General features: G+C 41.0%; 1 protein-coding gene across 1 annotated transcript; it reads left to right on the top strand.

The window, feature by feature from the left end:
- The first annotated feature begins 363 nt into the window (after nucleotides 1-363).
- Nucleotides 364-11,526, top strand: NAA20 (N-alpha-acetyltransferase 20, NatB catalytic subunit). Its single transcript, XM_081148645.1, has 6 exons — nucleotides 364-491; nucleotides 3,221-3,245; nucleotides 4,040-4,130; nucleotides 4,790-4,925; nucleotides 10,202-10,347; nucleotides 10,840-11,526. The coding sequence occupies exons 1-6, from the start codon at nucleotides 439-441 to the stop codon at nucleotides 10,923-10,925; spliced, it is 537 nt and encodes a 178-aa protein (XP_081004771.1). The 5' UTR covers nucleotides 364-438; the 3' UTR covers nucleotides 10,926-11,526.
- The last annotated feature ends 3,782 nt before the right edge of the window (nucleotides 11,527-15,308 follow it).

The raw sequence follows: 15,308 nt of genomic DNA on the forward strand, positions 1-15,308 counted from the left end.
TAGAAAATTTGAGATCCCCTACAGGGTTCGCATCACTGGGACGGGACCCCCTGGACCTTGAACCCTTCCATGCCTGCCCGCTTCCTTCCTTATTTACCAAGGGGCACCCAAGCGATCCTGAACCCCGCTCTTCTGCTTGGGCTCCCCAATCCCGGCAGCTTCGTGCCTCCTTCCTAGGTGGCCGCATCGCCCACTTCTTCCAGCCTCTCCCCTGCAGGGGTGTCCAGGGACTGAGGGACGAGCCCCCCTCGCCCCGACAGAGGGGGCCTGGCAATTCCCGACCCGCCGCTAGGGGGAGCGGCGTCGCTGCGCGGTTGCCGAGCAACTGGTGGCCCGGAAGAAGTGCCCCGCCCCGCCCCCTGCGCTGGGAGACTTCCGGCGGGGCGGACGGGGTCTCGGCGAGCCGGCTCCGGAGGCGGCGGCGGCGGCGGGGGCGTGATGACGACGCTCCGGGCCTTCACGTGCGACGACCTGTTCCGCTTCAACAACATGTGAGTGAGACGCGCGCTGGGCGGGCGCTGGTGGCGGCTCCCTCGCCCGGGCCGGGGTCCCAGGAGTCACCCCCGCCTGGTCGCCGCTGGTGCCTCCCTGGGGGCGGCCGGGGCCGGGGCCGGGGGGACGCACCGACTGGCCTGCGCACCTTGGCCGCGGCTCTCAAACTTCATCCCGCCGCCCGCTGCTCTCCTGGCGGCTGTCAGGCTGCGCGGGGCGGGCCCTGAGCCCACGGCCGGCGCCGGCCCAGCCGCCTGCGGGCCAGGGACTCGGCTTCCTCCCCTTGCCCTGGGCACCCCGTAGTACCCGCAGCGGAGGCCGTCGGAGGGCAGTGGCTGGTAGCTCAGTGTGTGGCAGCCCCCCTGGGGGGACCGGTTAACCTGCACAGGAGCGACCTGCCGCGGCGGTCACGCCCTCGCCGCCCGCCCGGGTTGGTGCGTGCCTGTCCCCGGGGCGGCGCTCCCGGCCTGGACGGCTTCCGTCTGCTGTGCGGGTCAGGGCGAGGGCCCGTGCTGGCGGAGGCCCATTTGTTGCAGTTTCTTTCAGTCCCATTTGTCAGGATATGTGACTCGCAGGTGCCCTTTTTTCCCCTAAACAAAACGTGTTTTGTGTGTTTTTTTTTAACTTACGAACATTTAAAGAGTTGACAACTTTACGGTGAACACCTGTACAGACACATCAGCTGAATTCTTCAGTTAACATTTTGCTCCGTCGGCTCCATTACATATCTGTCCATCTATCCATCCACTCACCTTTCTACCAATCCCACATCCATCCATCACCCATCATCCATCACCCATCCATCCATCCATCCATCCATCCATCCATCCATCCATCCATCATCCATCATCCATCCGTCATCCATCCGTCCGTTCGTCATCCATCCATCACCCATCCATCCATCCGTCCATCATCCATCCATCATCCATCCATCTATCCATCCATCATTGATCCATCCATCCATCCATCCATCACCCATCCACCCACCCACTAATCGCAGTTGATGTTTGAAGGATGGACAGAATGTTGATAATGCTGAGGAAGAAGTTCTGGAGAAGGAAGGGGGTGTTAAGATGAGAAAGCTTTGCAGGTGTGTCCAGACAAGCCAGGCAACTTGGAGATGAGTGGGACTCTAGTGGTGGGTTTCTGTAACTCAGTAGCTAGAGAGAAAATGGTGAAACGACTTTTACTCCATTGTTGAGGGGTTCACGCTTGATCCTATTGGAAGAATTTTCTTAGGTCCCCTGTTATTGTGTTGTGTGTGTATTCTCCCCCCCCCCCCCCCTTGAAGCCCCATAACTAAGGCAGTTTGTGTTGAGCTGTGGCAGTTCTCAGCGCTGGCACCGAAATAACTTTTCTTTTTAATCCTCACCTGACGATATTTTTTCCATGGCTTTTCAGAGAGAGTGGAAGGGAGGGAAGGAGAGAGGGGGAGAGAGAAAGAAAGAAAAACAAACATCGATGTGAGAAAGACACATGAACTGGTTGCCTCCCACACCAGTGCAGACCTGGGCCAAGCCTGCGACTGAGGGGTGGCCAGAACCCTGGACCAACACTCTAACCCCTGAGCCAAAGCAGCTGGCACTGGAAATAACATTTAAGCCTCACAGTACAAGAGGGTCTCCTTTCTCTACATCCCACATACATTCCTTGTATTTTTGATGCCGGCCGGCCGTTCTCGCAGGTGTGAGGTGATAGCTTATTGGGGTTTTAATTTGCATCTCCCTAGTAACCAGTGATGTTGTCCTTGGAAAAGGGTCTGTTCAGGCCCTCTGCCCATTTTTTATTGGATTTTTTTTTTTGTTAAGTTTTATGAGTTCTTTATGTCTTCTCCCATTTGGTTGGTTGCCTTTTTGTTTTGTTGATGGTTTCTTTTGCTTTGCAGAAGTTTTTAGTTTAATGTAGTCCCATTTATTTTTGCTTTATTTCACTTGCATTTGGGATCAAGTTCACAAAAGCACTTCTGAGACCAATGGCCATAAGTTTAGTGCCTATGTCGTCTTCTTTGTATTTTATTATTTCAGGACTTACATTCAGATCTTTAATCCATTTTGAATTAATTTTGTGTATGATATAAGATAGTCTAGTTTCATTCTTTTTCATATGGCTGTCCAGTTTTCCCAACACCATTTCCTTTTTCCATTGTATATTCTTGGCTCCTTTGTCAAAAATTAGTTGCCCATATATGTGTTGGTTTATTTCTGGACTCTTAATTCTGTTCCATTGGTCTATGTGTCTGTTTTTCTGCCATTATAGCTTTGTAGTATAGTTCGAAGTCAGGGCGTCTGATACCTCTAGCTTTGTTAATTTTCTCAGGATTACTTTGGCTATTTGGGGGTCTTTGTGGTTGCACACAAATTGTTTTAAGTTATTCATGTGAAATGGGTGAAGGGAGTAAAAAGGTACAAAACTTCCAGTTATAAAATAAATAAGTCATGGGCATGTAATGGATAATATGGTGAGTATAATTAATAATACTGTATTGCATATTTAAAAGTTGCTGAGAGAGTAGACCTTAAAAGTTCTCACCACAATAAAAACAATTTTGCAACTATAACTATGCAATATGGCCATTAGGTAATTTAAACCATCTTCCTTAGCCCTAACATTGGTTTTAAAGTGGATTTAGCATGTTTTCATTTCTTTGTGCATATTTTTAGTTTTAGTGAGCTTATTTAAACCGGTTTTGTAAATACTGCTTACTACTGACATTTCTCATTTCTTTCAGTAACTTGGATCCACTTACAGAAACTGTATCCTTTTTTAAAAAAGTTAAATGAAGGCTTACTAAGAGTGAGGAAAATAGAGAAACAAAGGGAGAAAATAGACAAGTACTGAAAAACTTTAAAACTTGTAAGTCAGGAAACATCGTAAGCAACATCGAAAGCAATTTAAATAAACAACTGGGAACAGGAGTTGTCTTTTGTTTCTTTTTCTAAAATAGGAAATAATTTATTATAGAGAAAAGAAAAATTTCTCATCCAAAAATATAGAAATCTGTATAACTTTGCCACAATCGGTATACATGAACTGTACAAATTTACACCAGTTCATAATTTACCAAATAAAAGACAAGTAGGAAGTACTTAAAGTTATGTTCACAGTCTCATAGCTGAAGAGAAAGTAGAAACCAGTCATTAGTTTTCCAGTGCAATTATGGAAAAATAAACCTACTGAGCATCCATGTTCGAAGTGCCAGGGATGGAGAGATTACTCATAGTCTAAGGGGAGACAGATTGTAAACAAATAAGAATATCTGGTGAGGATGAGTACTTGTGCGGAGATTTAGATACAGTAAGTCCTGGTTCTCCGCTTTCTGTTAGTTGGTGCACTGTCCATTGACACTTGAGGTGGTATGTTCAGGTCAATTATTAAAGTTATTGCTAACCTAAATATTCACATAATGATATGATTATAGAAAACATGAATATATAGAGCTGGGGATAAAGTTACAACATATGTTTTAAAGAAAAATTTCTTTAAACTATCCCTTTATGAAGAACTTGTTACTGCCCATCACTTTTCATACTCCTTAACAAGACTCTAGTATGGGATTCCTTTTTACTTACAGTACCTCGCCCATTGGCCAGAGTATTTCATCGTTGCAGAGGCACCTGGCGGAGAGTTAATGGGCTATAGTAAGTATAATACCACTAGTACTGTTTTGGATAGGTAGTTAAGATTTTAATACAGGTTTCAACTGATTTAGATTGATAAAGAATTGAAACCGTATAATCAAGATGTCTATAATTTTATTTCCTTTTCAACCACTAGACAACATACTGATCCATCACTTCTATGTTGTAGGCATTGTGCTAGGCCCAGGTGATACAACAGTGAACCAAACAAACACAGTCTCAGTCTTCTTGGATCTTTCAATTTCTACATAGTTTATTTGGTACATAATACAGGATTGTAGCATCTTCGTTGAGTAGCATTACTAACAAAACTCAGCTGTGGATTGTCTCAGTTATGTATACATTCACACTTACCCACACACATAAATACCCATGTGAAATGTAGATCTTTTAAAAAATACATATTCTGGTTCTATGTTCAAAATCAGTTATGTTTTTAGTATATCATTCCTTTAAAAAAAACTTTCTAATTTAGTATGGCATTTACAAGTGAAATTCAAATAAAAGCACTATTAACCATTAGGTAGATGACTTTAAGTAGGATTTAAAAATTAAAACTCTGTCATTAGTTTTATTTATTATAAAAATGTACCAACAGTAATTCTGTATTTATTTGTAAACCCATGTGTTCATTAATGAATGCAATCTTTTGTTGGCAGTTATGGGTAAAGCAGAAGGCTCAGTTGCTAGGGAGGAATGGCATGGGCACGTCACAGCTCTGTCTGTTGCCCCAGAATTTCGACGCCTTGGTTTGGCTGCAAAACTTATGGAGTTATTAGAGGAGATTTCAGAAAGGTGAGATCCTGCTTTTCTAATAATGATTCGTGAACCCTGACTATTTGATTTTTCTCTTTGTGAACACTTATAAGACTTTTTTTTTCTTCAGGCTGAATAAATATAATGCATTACAGTTTACAGGAATTTCATGTTTAGCCTCCAGTAGTCTTCACAACAATTTTGTCACATATTTAGAATGGTATTATGGTCCCTATTTTGCCACTGAGGAAATTAAAGCAAAATAAGTGACCTGCCACAAGCTGGGTACTTGGTGGAATTAAAGACTACCCCTCAAGGTTTTTTTAATGTTTTTGCCATGATGGGAGATATTCTGAAATCCTCTGTTTATAGTGCCCCTTGGCAAAAGGAAACAGTTTAATCTTAAGCATTTATTCCCTAGCTGATTAATAAGTATTTATGGCTTAACAGCCTAGTAGCTATTTAGAAAAAAAATAAACAAATTGAAAGAAAAATATTTTTATTTCATTGTTAAATAATTGTGGCTATCAACTAATAAGATATTTGTACCTGTTGGGTATTGTATGGCTTCTCTAACCCTGGAAATGGATCGACACAACCACCTGCATTCCAATTTCACCTCGGTTTTCATGTGGCACTTTTTTTTTTTTAACATAGGAACTGCCCTAAACCTGGATTCATAAAGATATTGTAATCAAAGGAATGTAACATGATGTAATGTTGTATTTTTTAACTACATCAAACTAGTAGTTTGCTAGTGTCGGATATGTAAGGTTTGCCTTTGTTTTCCCTTAACATTTGAAATATCCTACAGCATCTCTGAGTTTTGGGCTTCTTGGGGTGCCCTGGAGCAGTTTTGGGAACTGCCAACATTATGGCTTTTTAATAAACACCTGTTGTATATATAAAACATCCTCATTATGTGAGATTAATGTGATAATTTAAAGATAGGACCCCTCCTGCCAGCCCATTCTAGAAGTGATAAGAGATGTGTGTGTGAGTTTAACTAGTTGTCAAGCTGCCTTTTTTCCTTTACTCTAAATGCTTAGAGGTATCCAGGAAAGGAAATAGCTACTGAGAAGCACTTGAGGCTTTGTACTTAATTAGTGGACTTAATAAAGGTAAGTTTTAAAGCAGTAACCATGGCTTGAAAGTGCTCCTAGCCAAGTTGGTGGCAAGAAGAGCTCGAGCTCATTCAGAGAAGAGAGGAAATAGTGTTAGCTGAAAAAGGAATCACCTCTAGTCCTTAAGAATACCTAAGATTTAAGTGATCTTTATTTGTATGGGTGTGTGTGTGTGTATACCAGATCCATCCATGCATATATACATGTATTTTTAAATGTATACATTAAAAATAGAAACAGTATATAACTTCAAAACAAGTAGAGAAAAATAGAATGACAGAAATCACTTCATAAGAAGAAAAAAAAGGAAATTAAAGTGACAGAATAAATAAGCATTAAATAAGATGGTAACTGTGAATCTAAATATTGTCTGTAATTACAACAGTAAATGTTAATGGACTAATGAGTCCAATTAAAAGACAAAGACTTGAGAACATTATGCTAAGTGAAATAAGCCAGTCACAGAAAGACAAAATACTGCATGATCCCACTTACATGAGGTATCTAAAATAATTAAATTCATAGAATCAGAGAGTGGAATGGTGGTGGCCAAGGGCTGGAGGAGGGGGAAGTGGAGAGTTGCTAATCAGCAAACATGAAGTTTCAGTTAAGCACCATGAATAAGCTCTAGAGTCTGCTACACAATATTGTACCTGTAGTCAGCAATAATGTATTGTACATTTACAGTTTATTAAGATCTTATGTGGTATTATGAAATAAAATTTAAAATTGGGGGAAAAAAGGACACTGTCAGGACTCTATTCTTTTTACAGGAAATATGTGTAAAGATTAAAGATACAGAAAGATTGAAAGTAAATTTTTTAAATTACGTAAATTCTAACCAAAAGACAGTTGGTACACTTAAATGAACAACTGTCACATTATAGTTCAATAATTACCAGCTTAAAAAGAGTCATTACATATTGATAAAAGATTTAATCAATCAGGAAGATGTAATAATAATTGTATGTACCCAGTGACATAGATTCAAAGTAAAAAATGCAACACTTGGCAAAATTACATGGAGAAATAGACAAATCATCATCGTAATGGGAGGTTTGAACATGCATCTCTCTAATTGATATGATATCAGACAGAAATTGATTAAGGGTATAGAACAGGGGTCAACAAATTTTTTCTGGGCCAGATAGTAAATATTTAGGCTTTGTGGGCTGTCTAAGGTCTCTATTACAGTCGCCCGCGCGCACACACATACATTTAAACAATCCTTCAAAATTGTAAAAAGCCATTCTTAGCCTGAGAGCAATACAAAAATAGGTTGTGAGCTGACCCGACTTAAAGAATTTCAGTCAGTAGCCAAAAATCTTTCCACATAGAAAACTGTGGCTTTTCTGGCAAAATTTTATCATTCTATTTAAGAAATAATTGCTGTAATCAGTTTTACACAGAGAAGGGACATTTTTCATCTTTTTTTTTTTTTAAGGCTGGATAACCTTGATAAAATCTGACAAGAAATATTAGAAAGGAAAATTTGAGGGAAATCTCATTATAGATACAGAAATCCCAGAAAAATCTTAGTAAAATGGATTCAGCAGTTCATAAAGAGGATGCTGTACCAGGGGAAGGTGGTTTTAACATTGGAAAATCTGTAAATTATTATCTCAGTAAATGCAGAAAATGCTCTGATGAAATTCAGTATTCATTCTTGATTAAATCTTGATCAAGCTAGGAAATAGAAGAGGAGAACTTCCTTAAACTGAAAAAAATATCTACAAAAAACCTATAGTAACATTGCATGCTTTCCTTTTAAAATCTGGGACAAGACAAAAGATATCTATAGTCAGCCCCTCTTCAGTAATATACTGGAAAATTAGACAGTACCAGTAAACCAAGAAAAATAAAAGATAAGAGGATTGAGAAGAAACAAACTTACTTTGCACAGATAAGATTGTGTAGATAGGAAGCCCATAGGAATCTACAAGTAAATGTTTAGACCAGCAACTTTCAACCTTTTTTATCTCATGGCACATAAACTAATCACTAAAATTCTGCGGCATACCAAAAAATATATTTTTGCTGATCTGACAAAAAAAATAGGTTTAATTTTGATTCATTCACACTGGAGGGCTATTGTGCTGGTTGTCATTTTTTTGACAGTCTAAGGGAAAAGAGGTCAGTGCCCCTGACTAAAATAGTCAGGTATTGCATGTTTTAAAAATTATTGCCAGTACACCAGTGAGCCATGGCATACTGGTTGAAAATTGCTAGTTTAGACTGAAAGTTAAGCATAGTTTTTGTATATAAAATCAGTATAATTTTCAATTGCATTTCTATATAAATGATAAAATTAGAAAAAGATGCCATTTGCAGTGGCATCAGAATGCATTAAGCCCTTAGGAAAAATCTAACAAAAGCCACAAGATTTCTGAAGTTTATAAAACTTTATTGAGAGACATTAAAGATGACCTCTCAATGGAGAGAGAAACTACCACTTTGGCATAGAGGAATTGATACAGTAAACTGGTAATTGGTTCAAAGAACCAATGTAATTGCAGTAAAAAAAAATCTCAGGTATTTTTTGTTGATTCTGAAACTTAGAGGGGAATGGTAAGAGCCTAAAAGAGACACTATATTCCTGAAAACAAAATGGGTGGATTTTTCCCTTCATATATCAAGCTGTAATGAGTAAGACTGTGTGCTAGGCCTGGATTAGTTGTCAAGAGCAGTGGAACAGAATCTGAGAAGCAGATCCAGGAATTCGTGGACTTTTTCATAGCTCAGAGGAGGCAGTTGTCTTGAGTGTTGAAAGGACACACTTTTCAGTAGAGTTGGTGGCACAATTGGATATCCATGTGGGACATTTTTTCCCTGATTACCATCTTACTATATACAAATCAATTCCAGATTTATTAAAAACCTAGAAGTGAAAAGCAAAATTAAAAAGCCCTTTGAAGTTAATATAAGAGAGTGTCTCCCTGACCTCAAGATAGAAAAGAACTACTGAAACAAGCCATAAGAAATGCTGCTGTAAAGGAAAGGCTCATATATTCAAGTTCCTTGAAGTGAAGTAACTGGGTTCATCAAGAGATACATAAAGATAATGAGAAAGTCCACGAAATGGAAAAACATATGCAGACCGGGAAAGGATTTGTAACATCCTTTACAGTGTCGAATATCCAGAATCCATAGCGAACTAGCGTGGGGGAGAAAAAGAAAACGGTGTGAGACCAGAGGGTCTCCAGAACAAGAACTCTCAATGGCCAGCAAAAATATATCAGCCCTGTTAGGAGTCCCAAATGCCAATTAATACCCCGAGATACCATCATACCAGCCTTGGCACTGTGCTCCTGGAGTCTGCCCCCTTCTGCGGGAGTGTGCCGTGGTGCAGGCAGGCTGAGAAACATCTACTCACGTTGAAGATGTGCGTCCCCCGTGAGCCAGCAATGACACTCCTCGCTGTAGACTAGACATCACACCGTGAGACAGAACAGAAATCTTCATTGCAGCAGACTTTGTAATAGTAGAAACAGGAACTGTTTACCTGTGGGACCACGGACAGTTTGTAGTGCATCCTGCAGCGGGCAGCTGAACAATGCCGATGGGCGAGCGCCAGCCACCCCAGGCTGACGCGCACAGCACTGGGCGGGAGAGGCATGTCACTAAGGAAGACATAAAGCATGTTTCCATTTATGTAAGATTCATGAACAGGAGGAACTAAACTCTTAATAGGTGGCAGGTCTACAGCAAAAAGGAAGGAGCTAATGATTACAAGAGTCAGGACATGGAGACCTGTGGGTAAAGGAGGGGCTGTCACTGACCACAGGGACCTGAGGTCTTCAAGGCTGTGACCAATGAGTGAAAGTATTCTGACTACCTGGTAAAATGAGCATGTCAATTACTATTACATAAAGTACACAGTAATTTTTCTGAGCCAGTTAGCAGAATTGTGGTAAAAAAACAAATGCTTTTTAAAATTTATATTTTAAGAAAATATGTATTATAGGGTTTGAAATATTAGCATGCAGTCATTTTTATACAGTGAAATTGTTATCCCTCAGCAATATTTTTAAAAAATTGATTTATGATGTGTTCATCTGCAAGGTCCTATTACTACCATTCTATGAGTAGTAGTCAAACTAAGTAAAAGGAAGTATTGCTTTTTAAAATATATGTATTATTTTCTATGGTTTCTTACATTCTAACATTTTTCTTTTTTTAAAAAAATTAAAGAAAAGGTGGATTTTTTGTTGATCTCTTTGTAAGAGTATCTAACCAAGTTGCGGTCAACATGTACAAGCAGTTGGGCTACAGTGTGTACAGGACGGTCATAGAGTACTATTCAGCCAGCAACGGGGAGCCCGACGAGGATGCTTACGGTAAGCTCTCTTCTCTGGCAGAATCCCCAGGGGAAAGCCGAATATTTACACTCGTTCTACAGACAGAAATATTCAATTATTTTAATAAACGTAAAAGAATGATTTTTGTTGGACTTAATATTTTAAATTCAATTTGTAATGAAATTTCCTTTAACCTGCCTTTATGAATCTACCACTAGTTAGCTTATATTAACTAGCCAGTGGCTAATTATTGTCAGTTATTGTCTTACTGTGTTACAAGCATGTTATTTTACTAAAATTTTTGTCAAAAGCACATTTGTATGAAGAGCTGAATCGCAGTTGCACTTTGGATAGCATCTGGTTACTTGTGATTGAGTCTCACTTATATGAAGGCATTTCTCTTAGAATCTGGTGAAAGTGTGGAGAAGGGACAAAACTTCTTATGGAAACTTTGCCTATATACTTTAAATTTGATATAAAATGTTTTGAAATTTGGGTACTTAACTTACATTAAACTTTGCTTCCTAACAGATATGAGGAAAGCACTTTCCAGGGACACTGAGAAGAAATCCATCATACCATTACCCCATCCTGTGAGGCCTGAAGACATTGAATAACCATGGGCAGTGGTTCTTAGGCTGATGCTCCAGATATTTTATGGACAATATTATTTTCATTAGATATTAGAGCTCTAGTAGAGAAAAGTACTCATTTAGGTCTTAAAGACATCAAGAAAATATTTTAAATTCATTGTTTACAGTTAGCAACCTCATACCTACTAAAGCTGTCCACTGTAATAAAATTCAATCAGAAAGGCAGCTAAATCAGAAGGAAACATTCTACTATCATGGTTCATAATATTCACTATATGCTAGGGAAAAAAACTTGCCCGAATCTTCTCCTAAATTCTATGCCTGAGAACCACTGCGGCATATATTCTTTATTTTGTATTGAATTATTGAGTGAAGCTTTAAAAGCATATATGAAATATTAAATCTGAGATGTATAATAAAGTGCACTGTTGATGCTACAAATGTTTTCTGGAAGTTTGTAAAACTAAAGATTGAGAAAGCATCATTTAGGATATGTTGTCTCTCTTAATTAAATTTTTTATTTATATATAACATTTTTAAAGTGCATACTTGAAACAATCCCTGTCCAGCATACTTAAGCTTCCTTATTTCAAAATAAATTCTTTCCAGTTACTTGTTTACTTACTGTTAGTCCTAGATCCTTTCTTTGTTTTGTCTCATAAATACTTTGCTTAAATCCTGCCTTTCAAAATATAAGAGGTTGCTGAGGTTTGTTTAAAGGGGAAGGATTTGCTTCAGTGGGGCTTTGGTGCTCAGCGAGTCCACCGCTTGAGCGTGTCCCTCGTGGCTGTGGTAGGGTTGTACTCAGGTGTGGTCGAAGCGGACCACCGGGTGCACTGTCTTGGGGCCTCCCGGGAGGTGCAAAGTCAGCTGCCTGTGCCCTGCCCTGGGCCCCCCAGCAGGAGCTACACAGCCTCCTGCAGATGGCTGCTGCTTGTGCTGGGCTTGGAGGTGCCCCGGAGAGGCCCAGCTATGAGCCCATGCAGGCTGCTGCCAGTGCCCGGCCTGGGCCGCTTATCGAGAGGTGTGGGGCCCGCTGAGGCCAGCTGCTGCTTGTGGGAGAGATTTCAGGAAAGCCCGAAGCATGAGGCTGAGAGGCCGGTGGAAATGGCGTGGATGAGCCTGCAAGTGGGGAGGGGCGGGGTCTCAGGGGATCAGCTGGCGGGGTGAATAGTGGGAGCCAGGTTGTTGGAGACATGCGGAGCCTGCCAGCTGGCTCTGCGGGGAGGGCTCAAAGCAGTGGCCTCCGCCAGCCCCTCTGCCCGGGAGGAAGCCGCCCCTCCAGCTCTCGCCCCGACTTCAGGCAGGTTAGTTCCTCCCCGAGTGTCCCGGGTCCTTTCAGGCTGCTCCCGGCGCTGGGCTCAGAAGGAGCGTCCGAGTGAGTCTGTGCGCGGGCCCTTCAGAGGAGCCGCTGGGGCTCCTGCAGCCTCCGCGACCTTCAGAGACAGTCCCCGCTGGGTTCACAGCCCGGAGGTGTGGGGACGTCTCTTCCAGGCCTGGGAGCCCTAGGCTGGGACCTCCTCCTCCGGGAAACCTCCATAGTCAAGGTACCCCTCCGGATTTTAAACCCCTCACCTGGGTGTGGGACCAGCCACTTCCCCCATCCTGCCCCACGTCCCCGCCCCTCCTACCAGTCTGGTTGTGCTTCCTCTAATTTCCTGGTTGTAGGATTCCTGCTCAGCTAGATTTCAGGTGGTTCTGCATGATGGCTGTTCTCCATTTTAGTTGTAATTTTGATGTGGTGGGAGGCGGCGAGTACTGCATTTACCTAGGCTGCTCTCTTGACCAGAAGCCCCCAAAGCTGTTCCTTTTGAAAGGACTTACTTTGGCAGAGTGGAGGGTGAACGAGAAATGAATCCTTTGTTCTACCACGAGAGAATCTTTTTCCTTCATGCATTACACACACTTCCCAGAAAGGGTTGAGTTTGCATTGATCGCCGATTTTTTTTTCTTATGCATACATGCAACAGAAACAGAGTTTTAGCCAGACTCTATGGTTAGTTACTTTTAATAGCATTTTGACCTGTTTTCATCTCACCCTTTGCCAAAAAATATTAAAATCACAAATGTCCCTCCTCACTGACTAGGCAGACCTCACCACTCAACAGTCAGAACCTGACACCCCACAGCTGATCCTGGCCCTGAGTAGACCAGTGAGGCTGAGAACAGTTTTGCCTTTTACCCCAACAGTCCTATTTCATTCTGCCCTCAAAAACTACCTTATTTTCAAGATGGAATTTAGTAACATATTGAATAACTTTTACTCCCATGGATGAATAATATATTTGCAAATTTAATAATAAACTTGCCCAATTGAATTTACAGATAATAAATTTGCTCTGTGTCCTTACAGATGAAAAACAGTCTTTAAGATACACAGTTCTAGGCCAGTAACTTGGGCAGTGAACAGAGCAAGAAAGGACAGGCTTATGAAGTGTAGGCCAGGGTAAAGCGAACAATCTCAGGTCAGTTAATTAAGGCAAGTATTTTTTGCTTGAGAATGTAAGCAATGTACCATCAAATACATTATCCTAATTGTGCTATTTGCATTTCATTTAGCATTTAGAACATGTGTTTCACATGTTCTAAAGGAAGTTAAGTTTAATGTGTCAGGTGTTACTGACAGACATTTTCTACTGTAGGACACTGGGAGGTACTTATTGGTGCTCTAGGCAGAAATGACTCCCTTGTCCAGTAAGTTTGGGGAACATGCCAACTTGTTACTGGTAATTCATATGTATGGCAGCCTATCAAAGACATTGAGAAGCCTATAAAGAGATTTGGCTAACAAGGCTTAACCCTTGACCTAGGGTTTCCCACACTTGATTATGGGATATTGTCATGGCACACCTATTACTATTTTTTAAATTTATTTTATTGTTGATAGTATTACAGATGTCCCCCATTTTCCCCCCTTTGCCCCTCTCCACCCATCTCCCACCCCACCTGACCCCAGGCCTTCACCTATTGTCTTTGTCCATGGGCTATGCATACGTGCTTATAAGTTCTTTGGTTAATCTCTTCCAGCCCTCCTTCCCGCCTTTGAGATCTGTCCGTCTGTTTCATGCTTTCATGTCTGTGGTCCTATCTTGTTCGTCAATTTATTTTGTTCCTTAGATTTCACATATAAGTGAGATCATGTGATGTTTTTCTTTCTTCTGCCTGGCTATTTCACTCAGCATAACACTCTCCAGGTCCCTCCATACTGTCCCAAAGGGTACGAGATCCTTCTTTCCAGCTGCGTAGTGTTCCATGGTGTGAATGTCCCACAGCTTTTTTACCCACTCACCTACTGATGGGCACTTGGGCTGTTTCCAGATCTCAGCTATTGTGCATTGTGCTGCTGTGAACGTAGGGGAGCATATATTCTTTCTGATTAGTGTTTCAGGATTCTTAGGTATATTCCTAGAAGTGGGATCACTATGTCAAAAGGCAGCTCCATTTTTAATTTTTAGAGGAACCTCCATACTGTTTCCCACAATGGCTGCCCCAGTCTGCATTCCCACCAGCTGTACTAGGGTCCCCCTTCTCCACACCCTCGCCAGCACTTGTCGTTCGCTGATTTCTTGATGGTGGCCTTTCTGGCAGGTGTGAGGTGACACCTCATTGTGTTTTTAATTTGCATCTCTGATGATTAGCGATATTGAGTATTCATGTTTGTTGGCCATCTGTATGTCCTCTTTGGAGAAGTGTCTATTCAGGTCCTTTGCCCATCTTTTAATTGGATTGTCTTCCTTTTGTTGAGTGGTATGAATTCTTTGCAAATTTTGGAAATTAACCTCTTATCAGATGTATCATTGGCAAATATGTTCTCCCATACCATGGGTTCCCTTTGCAATTTGGGGATGGTTTCTTTTGCTGTGCAGAAGCTTTTCAGTTTAATGTAGTCCCACTTATTTTTTTGTTTCTCTTGCCTTAGATGTATCAGCAAAAATTCCACTACCTGAGATGTCTATGATTTTACTGCCTGTTTTCTTCTAGGATTTTTATGGTTTTGCTATTTACATTTAAGTCTTTTGTCCATTTTGAGTTTATTCTTGTGTATGGTGTAAGGTGGTGGTCTAGTTTCATTGTTTTTCATGTACCTGACCATTCCCAACACCATTTATTGAAGAGAATGTTTTTACTCCATTGTATACTCTTGCCTCCTTTGTCAAATATTAATTGACCATAATGGTTTGGGTCAATTTCTGGGTTCTCTGTTCTATTGATCTGTAGGCCTGTTCTTGTACCAGTACCAGGTTGTTTTTATTAAAACGGCTTTGTCCTACTACTATTTTTTAAATAAGCCATTACAGAGCTTAACCAGTCTGGGAAAACAATTAGGGCATAACTGAAATTTGACTAATTTGTTCTTGGTAAAAAAGACCTTTTCAGAAATATAGTCACTGTCAATTATTTTCCAAT

The sequence above is a fragment of the Miniopterus schreibersii genome (genome assembly GCF_964146895.1).
Source record: "Miniopterus schreibersii genome assembly, chromosome: 10".
Taxonomy (NCBI): Eukaryota; Metazoa; Chordata; class Mammalia; order Chiroptera; family Miniopteridae; genus Miniopterus; species Miniopterus schreibersii.

Bases quoted from the DNA above. Each gene is read 5' to 3' on its own strand.
- NAA20 (XM_081148645.1), top strand. From the start codon at position 439: ATGACGACGCTCCGGGCCTTCACGTGCGACGACCTGTTCCGCTTCAAC. The intron at 4,131-4,789 runs GTAAGTATAATA...TTTTGTTGGCAG, and splicing joins CGGAGAGTTAATGGGCTATA to TTATGGGTAAAGCAGAAGGC. The intron at 10,348-10,839 runs GTAAGCTCTCTT...GCTTCCTAACAG, and splicing joins GCCCGACGAGGATGCTTACG to ATATGAGGAAAGCACTTTCC.